General features: G+C 35.8%; 1 protein-coding gene across 1 annotated transcript; it reads right to left on the bottom strand.

The window, feature by feature from the left end:
• Positions 1 to 4,776: 4,776 nt before the first annotated feature.
• Positions 4,777 to 13,459, bottom strand: LOC147063839 (uncharacterized). The gene is made up of 4 exons (XM_085959095.1): positions 12,986 to 13,459; positions 12,403 to 12,901; positions 12,224 to 12,240; positions 4,777 to 4,947 (listed from the first exon to the last, which is right to left on the bottom strand). Exons 1-4 carry the CDS (start codon positions 13,457 to 13,459, stop codon positions 4,777 to 4,779), a joined length of 1,161 nt encoding a protein of 386 aa, XP_085815221.1.
• Positions 13,460 to 14,253: the final 794 nt, after the last annotated feature.

The following is a 14,253-nucleotide window of genomic DNA, read 5'->3' as shown; positions in this document are numbered from 1 at the left end:
TTCCGATTGCATATTTTAATGCCAGATACAGTTGTTTAGCGGAGATATTTTATCGTAATCTTACGTAAGTCCATATTATCTCTCCATGAGAAATATTGCAAGCGAAATAGGTACGAGGCATTGTATCAGTTACCTACTATCTAGATTATAGACTAGGGATCAAAATTATACGTATTTTGTAAACAGCACGACTAGGAATTGTTTTTAAAGTTCGCAAATGTTTTATAGAGTCTACAAAATGAACAAGGTCCTCAAGCTAACGTTTGTTATAATTAATGCATTATTAAAATGACATTTGAAAGTGACAGATGAAGCAGCCATTTTGAATGGCGTGTGACGTCAGATTGCTTACGTCACAAACAGTGCTTTACGCTATATGATGGAAAATCGGTTAAATAGCCTATAAAGAATTCGTCAATCTCATACATACAGCCCTCAGGCAGTGCGGCTCGACGACTTTCTAGGTGGCGGGATTTAGCCATTAATTATTAAATATACATATACCTATCTACTTCCTCATATTATACAAATGATACTTATAATAATAAGATGTTATTAATGAGGAAATGAGTAATTTTTCACAATAACTAATATGATTATCTGAGTCGTCACTTAATCACATTTAAAAAGCGTGCTTAAAAATATTAACTTAATTAATACATACCTATTAATAATTATTATAGACTTACCATTATCAGTTTTGAACGACGTACAGCGAGGGTTTTAACTCGACATGGTGTCATTCGATTCGCTCCCCAGTATTATAAAATAAATTAAATAGTTAATTTAATCTTGTAAATTGTATAAAAGTATGTAGGTATATTGTGACAGTGATAAAAATATCGAACTTGCATTTTTGACATAACGATGTGGGGATGGTCCCTATGACCCCTTAAGGTAGAGCCGCCCCTGGCCTTAGGGCTACATGATCTCCATCCCTATCGTACGATAAATAATAATCAAAAATATATATTTTGAAAAATCTGTTCCGAGTTGGATGGAGCGGGACTCAAATTTATTTTATTCACTTTCCGGACAGTGCTCTAGTCTTCAAGCTATTGCTCAGTCGACATGATATGACATATATTGAATGATACGTGCTTTTATGTCACTCAGGTTAGTAAATAATGGAAACAGGTAGCTTGGCTTGGCAGAAACCTGATGTGGTTTGATGGTGTTCTCCTTCCTTATGTCTTCTTACCAAAGATTGGACATTCTGTGGAACTCCTAAATAATACTCACAGCTGTTACGTTTAGAGACCGTCATCTCGAAGGTACTTGTCAGGTATTTACTTTCAATGATGTATTCAGCTTGGAACGGTGATATGATTGATGATCGGGAGAAATAATAAGACTTTACGGAAGTGAAAACATTATTGTTTATTCAACGTAAATATAAGTACAAAATGACAGACAATAGATACATACTTTAAAATGATTTAAAAATAATACACACAGATGAGTAGCGCGAACCCTTTATATATTATAAATGCTCTGGTGATATTATCTTAAGGCTATAATATATACTTCAGCTGAGGCATGGTCTAAAAAGATCGTGACTAGGCGATGCGTGGATTATGCAAATGACGCAAGCCGAACGAAATATAATTTGTCATAAAAATTCAACATGCGTCCTTTTAATGTTATGTTTATTATTATATTCGTTATAATAATAGTAAATTCATTGACATGTTTTCTTTTTCAAGTACATGCGGAACGTTTTTTAGTCATCTTTACACGATTTAAGAATATAATCCTCCGACGCCATCACAAAATAAATAAACGTGCGAATAGGTCGACTATCGCTCTCCGACTGGCAACAACTGCGAAATTTCATTCCACATACTGTTGAAAATTATTTTCCGTTTCACTTATGTACGCTTTTAAATTAGTTTGTTGACTCTCAAACGAAGGATTCAATATTTGAAAGGAGATTGACTGTAAGGGTGGGCCTACGCGCCGTTTTATAATATGTAGTTTATAATAATATTTTAATTAGTTTATTGACTCTAAAGACGAAGCTCAAAAGTTTCATGAGACTCCCGGATAATATATAGGTATTTATTCATATTACAATTTTATTATTTAATAGCTCTTATTAACTTGCAAAATTTGGTAGGTAAAAGCAGCTTGTACACCTTCTTGCAAAGTTCATGGGTAGGTATAAGCATGCACAACAGTGCGAATAAATTATTTCAAATAATTATCTGTGGTACGTACTTACTGGCGTATGCATATAACAGCAAACTGCATTCAAGCTACTTAATGCAAATTTGCATGCATAAACCTAAATAGAGTCCATTGAATAGTGACGTCACGTTGCTGACGTAATACGCGTCATGCCGTGACTAATGTTACCAACTTTTAAATTTTGATTCCCGATAATTAATTTAAAATTTTGAAATTGTGAATAGGTATAAAAATGTGTAAACGGTACCATATAAATTTAATAATTATCGTGAACTTTAAATAATTTATTTGTTATAATATCATATTTATTTATACTTCTTAATGCACAAAATGATAAAGTATACCCAGTTAACATTTCCATAATATGGCAATACAGCTTCGCGGGCTCATTGACAATATTGACATTTCCACCGATCCTCGATATCCGTATACATTTTTACAATTTTAGCATTTTTACCATCACGAATCCATTTATAGCCCAACGACGACGGGCAGTTAACTTCAATCAAGACGAACTAAACCTACTAAACCTACTAAACGCTTGTTGTGATGAGCACATTTTAGACGTATATTAAAGTGACACTGACAGATCTCGCAGATCACCGCCATTTTAAGTTTGGTGCGCATTCCTGTACGCATCTTCGTGACAACAGAATACGGCTGTTAATATTTTATTTTGGATGAAGGAGGAATATCTTTATAACAATATTATAAAAATTACGCTCTTACTGACGTAATGGCTAATTGGTTTACCCGTTAGTGAATGCGGCTCTGGGGAAACATCAACATTATAATTAATATTGAGAATTGATAATAATTTGATGGTATATTACTAACAGGGATTGTAATACTGGAGAAAAATTTTATTTCCGTGATATCGAGATTAGTTTTCTCGATCCCGATCCTGGGATGCGTATTGCCTCAGGATTTAATATTGGTGGGAGCCCAAGTAGGAGAATGTAAATTAGTCCCATAGGCTCTTTTCTTCTTCATATAACTATTTTTACATATTTTCACAATACACGGCGGCATATATGCACACTTTCTCGTAATTTTTATTAAATTGGAGGCATAGTGGCGGTAACCGTTGAGCGTGTCATCAGTGACTGGTGGACTGGAAGTGACTAACAGTGACCATGCTGGACATGTGCGCCTAGTATGCTAAAACATTACTCAAATAATATCGGCTGTGCTACCCGCTTTGTCTAGGTCTAGAGAGCTACAATATTTATGCCGAATTTCACTGAAAAAAATGTTCTTTTGATTTACACCACCACCGACTGTAGTGGGTGTAGTCGTTTTTTTCGCCGAATGTTTATCGTCAATTTTTGGTTTTTTTAATATTGAGGTTCCAAAATATTAATTGAAAATGGACAAAAAAAAGTATTATTGCATATAACTTATACACAAACCTACTCAACACAACACAGCCTTATATCTAATTTATTGGTCTTTTGTCGATTGCACTCGGTGTACCTACAGTCTATGGCCCCCACATCTTGAAACGGGCCCTCAGGCTAGGATATTTGGCGGCCCCCTATCTACCGCTAAGATTAAAAGCAGTGTGAAACACTACATAAATGTTTTTCAAATCGTGTTTTGGTTCAAATTAAGGGTACAGTGAATTATTAGCGATTATTAATATATCTACTTCATTCAACTTCAGTTTATTTCTAATGTAGTGGTTTGTTATTAAAGGTATTTTTTCTGTTATATTTTCGTTTTTATTATATTTTCCATAAAAAATCAATCCCGAAAGCTTCGGGATTATGTTTATCAATCCCGGGATTCATAGGTATCGAAAATAGCTCGGGATCCCGGGATTGGAATCCCTAATTATAAGTAAGCACTAGTATATTTAATACTATTGTATTATTTAACACTTGGGGAGAATTTTAATATGTACACGTAAAAAATAATTATTTAATTGTGCATTTATGTTTTAGTTCCAGGGAGAAGAGAGTTCTTTTATTTTCATATGAAGAGTCAAGTATAATAAATCTTAATCATCAATAAAAAAACATTATTTTAAGAGAAAAATCAATTATAACTACCAAGTAAAAGATATTAACTTATTAAATTTCCTCGTCTACTTTCTGTATCAAATCGTAACGAACGTCTATTTATTTCAATAATCAACGTTATTTCATTCGACAGTGCGACGTCCACTTGTCCTGGCGTCCAATTGTTCCAGTGCCTGTCTACATTTGGTTACAGTATATTATTTTAATAAGTACGTAGTGATTTTTTATACACAAAATAAATTCTTTTAGAAATACCTAACTCACATGGAAATTTATCTCTAAATTCCGGGATCACATTATAATCACGGTATATATATCGGGATTCGGAAATGGTATCCCTAATTAAAAACTAATTATTATTTATAAATATTTAGAAAAATATTGTTTTATTATTATTTTAATCTGGGTAATAGCGACAGGTCGCATATTGTAGTAAACAAGTTTACAAGATAATAAATAAATAGCTGGTTTGAATAAAAATAAATAATAATGCATGGTCGGACAGTTTTATTTTTGTTAATATTTGTGGTAGCTGAATTGGTGAATACCTCAAAAGTCGTGGCTAACACCATTGAGAATTCAGTGCACGTGGTGGATCTTCAAAAATATGGTGAATTGATAGAGAGGAGAATAAAACGTGAACCACATTTTCATACAGAGCACCCACACCATCACGAGCACCATCATAGAAGACATCATCACCGTCCAGGAAGAAACGAGCAACATACTGCCCCTAGAAATGAACATCACCATCATCATGGCCATCATCATCATCCACACGAACATCGTAATTTTCCACACCATCACCCGGGCGGACATAATCATTTTCAACATGCTCACCACCATTGCAGACCACACGTGACAACGCCTTCATCCAAAGTGGACGTTGTCACCATACTAGACGAAGAAGAACTGGATTATGGTGTAATACAGCCGAGGCTTGGGAACGACTACGCATGAAACTGCAAGAATTCAATACCTACAGTGAAATAATAATGTACAATAATATAGAGTTCACAAAATATTAAATGACCTTAAATTTGTTGTTTGATTTAATAAAACACATTTTTTTTGTAGTACTTATTCCACTTTAATAAATAAATTTGGACCGGTTTCGTCCGCCTCAGAGGGACATTTTCAGCTGAAGTTGCAATACAATGCAGTTCCACCATGAATAATATAATAATATAAATAATTAAAAAACATCACGCCGTAGACCCTCTACGTCATTGATTATAAACTAATTTTTTCGTTGCGGTTTAGTGTGACCTTTTTAACTTCACATTTTCTTCACATAGTAACAATAATTACAAAAATTTTAATTTTGTATTTAAGAAATATCACGTCGTAGACCCTCTACGTCATACATTATAAACTATTTTTTTCGTTGCGGTTTAGTGTGACCTTTTTAACTTCACATTTTCTTCACAGCAATAATTACAAAAATTTTAATTTTGTATTTAAGAAATATCACGCCGTAGACCCTATACGCCATAGATTATGAACTAATCTTTCGTTGCGGTTTAGTGTGACCTTTTTAACTTCAAATTTTCTTCACAGCAATAATTACAAAAATTTTAATTTTGTATTTAAGAAATATCACGCCGTAGACCCTATACGCCATAGATTATGAACTAATTTTTCGTTGCGGTTTAGTGTGACCTTTTTAACTTCACATTTTCTTCACAGAGTAACAATATATATACAAATTTTAATTTTGTATTTAAAAAATATCACGCCGTAGAGCCTCTACGCCATAGATTATGAACTATTTTTTTTCTGTGCGGTTTAGTGTGACCTATAAAAACTCACACTTTCTTCACAAAGAGAGTAACAATAATTATTGACAGTTAACACAATAAAAGACCTTACATTAAATAATCCCTATCGTCTACAGTGCTACTGTAGATTTAATGTAGACATCACTAACGACAGGATACGCAAGAAGCGATTTAATATAAGTTACTGATGTGTTACATTATTGTTTAATTACAATAATATAAACTTACAATTAAATAAAAACTATTATCAAGTGAACGCTTCTTTCATCTATAACGATTTCATCTTATATATTTTTTTATACACGTGAGTTCTCTCGGAGGTACCGATGTTTTTTTTTTAATAATTCAAAGTACTTACATACTGATATTTTTTTAAATAATAAAAACAATTGATTTATATAGATAATAAACGAAGAAACAGAAGTGTTCAATCTAAGCATTCGTGTGAATCAATGCATTATATTATGCAGGTCTATTCTATACACAAGGCACATCGACCGCTAAAGTGATAAATATTATCACTTTATCATATTTATGTATTGAGGTATTATAATTGTTACAATAATTTAGCCGTCTAAACCAGGGGTATTCAACCTGGTCCCTACCTCCCACTAGTAGGCGTTCCAGCTTTCATGGCGGGCGGTAGGGGTTTTAATTTTATAAATCAAAGTTACTTCCCTACTTTATAAATCACCATTACTGTGAAACCGGTGGGCGGTTAGAAAATCCTACTACTAACAGAGATACAAAAGTGGGTGGTAGGTATAAAAAGGTTGATTACCTGTGGTCTAAACAGTCAAATCTGTCTATCTCGCTATAAAGTTAACACAGCCAAGAGAGGTGCTGTCATAACATAGCACTTATTGTAACAATTGCAACTAATTTATTATAATTGTTACAATAAGTGCTACTACTTCGATACAAACCTACCCTAGATAGCTGCCGTGGCGGCCGAAAAGCAGTCTTGTGTATATAATAGACGCGCTGGAGGCAGATAAATAATTATTTCTTTTTGTATTCACATTATTATAAAATATAAAACTAAAATAATATACCCTAAGCACAGGCTATTTTGACTCATAATCCCATTTTCTCCCCGATCATAATGCATAAAATAGTTAATATTTTTCAACAATGAAGGAGAGTTATTATTAAAATACTATGTTTTTATTCAATATACTAATACACTAATATGCACCCTTTATTAGAAATACAAAATTTTGAAAAACATCAGAATATAGCATCCATTAGTTTTATTTTATTGTTTTTGCATCGGACAGATCGGAAAAACAGAGGCATCTACCGATAAAATACGAAAGATATATTTTACCTACCAAAGAAATATTTCAAAATATAGTTTTTAAATTCAAAGATTAACAAACAATTTTTAAAAAATGTTTTTCTATTAAAAATGTGTAAATATTCCGTCCCTAGCACCGCTAGTTGTAGTACTGGGCTCCCCCAAAAGCCATTTTATAATAAATAACAATGAAATAAACACAAACCACACCTACAAAAAAAGACCTTCTTGATATCCAGGCATATTTTTACCGTGTGAAGGATGGAAATTTTCGGTGAACCAAAATAGTTAAATAATTATTATCAATCTCACACTAATCAAGCCGAAGTGCTACCATAGTGTTATTAGTGGTATCTAGCGATAGAATGCATAAGATACAATGTACTGACATCAGCAATATTATGTAGGTATCTAATTATAATGAAATATTTTTTTATTACTATCGATTCGCGCTTAGTAAGTTATGGTCAGAAGTTTGTCTTTGAATTAAAAAAAGGTATTTTTTTTAATGTTGTAGATAATATTTTCGTAACCTGTCGTTAGATGCCAATAGCATCACTCACCCCCTTCAGAAGGATGCAAGTTTTGATAATATCGTTACTGATTTTTTTTTATGGAGGTATAATAATACTTGGTGGAGTTTCCACTTTGCATAGAAACTTTATCGGATAGAGACAAAAAAATACACTAAATTAATACGGGACAAAATATAGTCCGTGGTTACCGTAAAAAAACCATCATTTTATTATTCAAATAATGTTTTGTAACCTATTTGGTATATTACTTAGAAAATTAGTTTAGTAATACGCCGTTAGATGGCAGTAAATGTTATTCAATTGTAGCATGCGGAATTATTTTTGAAAAATTAGATAAGTACCTAGGTACCTACTGATCATTTTATTATCGGAGATAAATTTGAATAAATTGATTAGATTCGAAGCAATGGACTACTGGTTAGAGAAATCAATACAAAAGCAACATATTATTTTCATCAATCAAAGGATTAGGTACAATTATGTATTCAAATATTATTTTTTGGTTCTCTAATGCGGTGAAAATGTTTTTGATAATAATTCGCAGTTCTAATGTATGTAGAATGTTTATACGCATTTTAAAAAACATTGATTTCAATAAGCAATGTGCCAATAACGAAATTTGGTTCGGTGTGGTTTCAAGTTGCACAATTTTTTTATTTTTGGAAAAATCGATGTTTTTTAAAATAATTATAAATGATATATATGTTTTAACATTTTTTGTAGATCCTAATCATAAATTAAAATTGGATAGTCATATTTTTTATAATATATTTATTACTAGCTGACCCGGCGAACTTCGTACCGCCTCAGAAACAATAAATTTTGTGTTAACTTATTAGCTGAATTAAATTCAGTTTTTTAGTAAGTTAAAATAAATACTCAAAATGAATTGAGTTCAATAAATGTGTAAAAATCAAATCAAAATGAAAAGTATTTTAATTACTTACATTGAAATGAATGTAATTCACGTGGCAGCAAGGCATTTGCTTTATTGAAGCGAATCGAAATGATTCGCGTAGCATTGTTGCACTGTTTCTGTTAAACTATTTGCTGGATGGGTTGCACTCAAGTCGATTCCCTTCATTGAAGCACCTTGTGATATACAACATTTTTTGTTTTGTTGTCAGGTGCGAGAACGAACAAAGCGGATGGTTTGCCGACACGTGAACATGCTACGTACAATTGACCGTGAAAGAAACATTCATTTTCTAGATTCAGGCCACAGACACTCAAGGATTGGCCTTGTGATTTGTTGATCGTCATGGCGAATGCAAGACGAATCGGAAATTGAATTCGTTTAAACTCGAATGGCATATCGGTTGGGATCATCGGAATTCTCGGAATGAGAACTTCCTCACCTTTGAACATTCCTTTGATTATCGTCGCGTAAATCACATTGCCCATAAGATTTCTCACCACCAAACGCGTTCCGTTACATAGTTTTGGTTGGTTCAGATTTCGAAGCATGATGATTACCGAACCAACTTTCAGTTGTAAATTATGCGGTGGCAAGCCAGGCAGATCCAATGAGTTTAAAAATTCAGTCGGATAGTTGGCTGCTTTGTCTTCGTTTGTTACACTGTCGATAGATTTAAAGTAATGCAGTGGACCAACGATTTGATTTTGAATTGTGAAGTTTAAGTGATCCACATCTTTGTTCTTTGCCGCAAGAATTGCTCGTTCACTCAACCAATTGTGATTTTTATGGTTAGCAATGATGTTCGGGAACACTTTGTCGATGAGGTCGTCCTTCGTTGAGACGAAATTGCAAAAATTCTGCGCAAAAGAAATCAATCCGTTTGATTCGTCGACAGGAACACGGCCGTTACCGATAGTCAGCAATTGTTTGGAGAAATCTTTGGCAGATGGATCGTTTAGCAATGCAACTCGCATGTTTATCGTCAGCTGAAGTTTCTTCATATAGCGCCACAGCGTCGATGATTTGAGGCAAGCGTTTATTTCATCGGCAGCGGTCGATCTTGGAATGACTGGTAGTGTTTGGCGGAAATCGCCAGATAGTAGAATCATTGCGCCTCCAAAACATCTCGAGTCATTGCGCAGATCTTTCATAGTTCGATCGAGTGCTTCCAACGCGCGTTTATGCGCCATTGTGCATTCATCCCAGGTGATGATTTTACTTGCTACCAAAACTTTGGCCATTGCTGAGTGTTTCGCAATGTTGCATGTCGGTTTTTCAGTCGTTTGAAGGTTTAACGGCAATTTCAACGCTGAATGAGCCGTTTGGCATCCTTCTAGCAACGTGGCCGCTATCCCAGAAGAAGCAACTGCTACAGCAATTTCGGATCTCGCACAAACAGTGGCCAAAATCAATGACATGAGGAATGTCTTCCCAGTTCCACCGGGTGCATCGAGGAAAAATAAGCCACCATTTCCATCATCAATTGCCTTCATTAACGTATCGTAGACTTCCTTCTGTTGGGGGTTCAACAGTGGTACATTCGTTCGAACTGATTGGTTCAATGCATCTCGATCATATTCACGTTCACGTTCCAATTCTCGATTGAAAGCGTCGTTCATTCCATGATGTGGCGTTGGCATGCCTAACTTGACTAACAAACTGCCGCATATGAGGTAACACATGTCTTCGATCAAAAGCAAAGCCTGGTTATGAATCTCCTCATTCACCTCGAGATCGGGATTCCCTGAACTGACACGAATTCGGTGTAAAATGTCTTCTGACATGTCATCCTTGTACTTGTTCCACAGTTCAGGTGGATTCGATGGGAAGCATGTCGAAATATTGATAGCAAATAATGTACGTATCTGACTTGGAGATGCAGAAACAATTGCTACAGCGATTGTCATGTCCCAATGAGTATCGTTTTCAAGTAAATTAATCTGTTGACATGCAGCACGAAATGTTGGGCACACTACACCGTTGACTGTTCGAAGTGATTCAAATGATGTTGGCCCACGAACATTCACCAGCAACAACCGCAAGTAGAAGCATTCGTCATTTTTCGGATGAACTGTGTAAATGCGACCAAGAGCATCAGTAGAACGCACATCCGGATGATCAGGAACTGCATCGCCTTGCTTCCGACGCTGAAATTTCTTCGATGAAGCGTTCCAAGTGTAATAACGTGGCATCTCAGAGTAGAGCAACGTTCGTGCAAACGGATCGCTTTGGCAAATCGAAAAGAAACTGGTCAATGTTGTCGCTGGAGGTGTTTCAGCACGTTGAGCAACATTCGATGTGTTGAAATAAACTCGTTGACCATTCTCCAGATGCACCGCCAAATGTACAACAGTGGGATGACGTTCATGAATAGGGAATGAAAAAATACGCCAAATCGCTTCATTGCAGCTCACATATCGACCAACTTGATAGTGCGTGATTTCATCGTTGGTATTGGGAGTTTGAACGCCAAAAACCGCCATATCGCTGCCTTTGGTGACATATTTGCAGATGTATTTAATGGACTTCACTGAATTGCAATACTCCACGTTGCAATGCGCCTTGAATGTTTTGGAAAGAAGTGGTGAATATGGAACAATCCAAGTGTTGTCGACCACGATATCGTTTCTTTTCACTTTCGTTGTGATAGTTCTACCGTTATCATCGGGTAATCGACGCCGATACAGTGGATAACCATAGTTGGCAGTGATAGTCTCCGCCGACAAATTTCGTGGATAACGGTTTGAACACTTGCCGTCGACCATGCACGGTGATTGGGGGTTGATGGCGCCACACGGTCCGTGAATCATGTTAGTAATTACAACATCATGCAGGTCTGGATCGGTTTCGGGATCAGGAATCTCGGCACATATGATGTCATCTATTTGGTCTGGTCGAATTCTTTCGACTAACCAAATAAGGATGTGTGCATGCGGCAAGCCTCGTTTTTGCCATTCAATTGAGTACATCCAGCATCGAGTATCCCCAAAGACGCGATGCTTAACAATGTAGTTAATCAGCGACAGGATTTTTTGTTTGAAGACACGTGCGGTGATGTCGTGCCGATCACTTGATGTTTGTCCGGGGAGCAGTAGTTGAACAATTTCTATCCATTTCCGATTGCATGTAAAGGTGATAAATAGGTCTGGACGACCGTAATGACGAACATATGTCATTGCATCTTGCGCATATTCATGCATATGACGTGGGCTGCCAATGTACGTCGCTGGTAGAATAGTCAATCGACCAACATTAGCTGCATCTCCTTCGGTGCTGATTGCATCGCGTAAATGAATATACTCCTCCGAACGCAGTTTGGCTTGGTTCAACCGAATGAAAGTGAGGCGCTCCGTCTCGATTTTGACGTACATGTCGACGCAATATTGCTGAAGCAATCGACGAAATCGCAGCAAATAGTTGTCAGCATTTTGACGAATCATCAAACGATATGCGTAATAATTCATCGAGCTCACCTTCTTGGTTTCCACACCTGAAATGAAATCAGTGAATTTAGTGAAATTATTGTCATGTTAAAATGAAAATTATGATATCGATACTCACCGTTCAATGAATTTATCATCTTGAAATGAAATCATTGAAATTAGTGAAATTATTGTCATGTTGAAATGAAAATTTTGAAATCGATACTCACCGTTCAATGGATTTATCATCTCGATATTAAAGTGATATCCATCGTCTCCTTGCCAAAACATCAGCGGGTATTGCAATGCATCGTATGAACGGTGTGTTTCGTATATTCTTTGCAGTTGTCCAGTGTCGCGACGTGTAAGTACAATATCGCGCGTTTCCAAGTTTTCACCGATAATCGCAATTGCGACTTCATCTATTGTTGGAGCGTTAAATTGGCGTTCGTGTGTTCCAGCGGGTCGTTTATCCGCTCTGATCACAACTTTGTAGTCATCACTTGGTATGCGATCCAAAGCAGTTTTGAACAACCGAACCAATGCATGATGTTCATGAAGTAGTTGCTGCAGATCTTGAAGAATTGCTCTTTTCATTGCCGTATTGATCGTTTGACGCCGATCAAGTTGTTCGTCCATATTGCCCATGAAGTAAATTTGGATGAATTTATGATGTGCGTCTTTAAGCGGTTGCAATGATCCAATTCGATGGTGAATTTGGCCTTGGATCTGTAAAGTCGAAAGCGAAGTGAGAATTACTGATTTATGATCACCAAAAGAAAATGAACGTTTATTCTCTCGAGCAGAAATTACCTTGAATGTTGGATTGAATCTGCGTTCTTCAATAATGTCTGCTCCAAATGAAGTCATTTGGAAACATCCGTTGTATCTTTGAGTGTTTGATAGAAAATGTCGTGATTCTGGTGTTTCGCCACGAAGCAATGAATGCAATGGCTCAGGTGGCGGAGGCAATAATGGCAATTTCACCTTGCCACTGAGACAGCACAATCCAGGCGTTTCTCCATCGAACTTCAATGCACCGCAATGGTCACACACAACCTCCATTGGGCCAATTCGAACAAAAACATGCGAGCTATAATCAATTGTGCAATCGTATTGAAACGCTACTCGATTCAAATCAACACTTGAAGCATTTCTTCTTGCGCGTCGAAGATTATCACGTTGTTGATCTGTGCGATATTCTCGACGATTTCTCATTGCCAATTGAGCCGTTTGACGTAATACCACTCTTTGTCCTTGTGTTTGTGAATCGCAAAGTCGAGCCATATTAACGCGGCGCTCTTCTCGTGCGATTTCTTGCTCATCTTCAGTGGATTGATAAACAATATTCCGAAGTCTAATTGCATTACGGCTTCGTTGTGAAAGATTAGATCTTCTGGCTCGTGGCATTGTAAATAACACTGAAAAATTAATCACACAATTCAAAATTACATAATGAAGCAATTATAGATGCGCAAACAATCACAAATTTCAAAACCTCACAAAGTGAACATCTTCGAAGGCAACTTACCGTTTGAAAATCACGATCGAAATAGCTATTTGTGCACCTAGCTGGTAATGATTATTCACGGAGATCGATTGTCGAATCAAGTCCGAAGGGCGAATTTTGAAATTGGTAGGTAAATAATGAGTAATACCAACGATAAGATCATGTGACGTTAAATTCAATCGAACGAAAATTTTGGGATGTTTGCATTCGTTTGATTTATTTGATAGACGCAGTCGGAGAAGCAAAGGAGATTCAGGCAGAACTACTTCCTCACAAATTCGCCGGGATCTACAATAATTACTGCTATATACTACGAAAGTCTTTCGGGATTATCTGAGGCTAAGCTAAATCAACTGTCAAAAGATAATGCAACACAACGCCATGTTCATTCTTTTGTTTCTATGTTTGTTTCTTGTTTATTGTTTCTGTCATGTATCAGAGTTGGCGTTGTATACTGATTTAAATTTTTTGTGATTTTTTTTTATTTTCGAATGCGCGAGATTTATTGTTCAAAATGTCAAAATGTATGAGAAAATTTATTTTATTCATAATTTTCTTTTCTGTGAATTTT

The sequence above is a fragment of the Rhyacophila brunnea genome, unplaced genomic scaffold, assembly GCF_057557595.1.
Source record: "Rhyacophila brunnea isolate RB1 unplaced genomic scaffold, BYU_Rbru_1.0 scaffold_8, whole genome shotgun sequence".
Lineage (NCBI taxonomy): Eukaryota > Metazoa > Arthropoda > Insecta > Trichoptera > Rhyacophilidae > Rhyacophila > Rhyacophila brunnea.
The sequence above is the reverse complement of the archived record's forward strand: the minus strand, read 5'-3'. Positions and strand labels throughout refer to the sequence as shown.

Excerpts from the sequence above, each read along its gene's own strand:
- LOC147063839 (XM_085959095.1), bottom strand. The coding sequence starts at position 13,459 with ATGGCTCGACTTTGCGATTCACAAACACAAGGACAAAGAGTGGTATTA. Across the intron at positions 12,902-12,985 it reads GATTCAATCCAACATTCAAG|ATCCAAGGCCAAATTCACCA; the intron begins GTAATTTCTGCT and ends TCGACTTTACAG.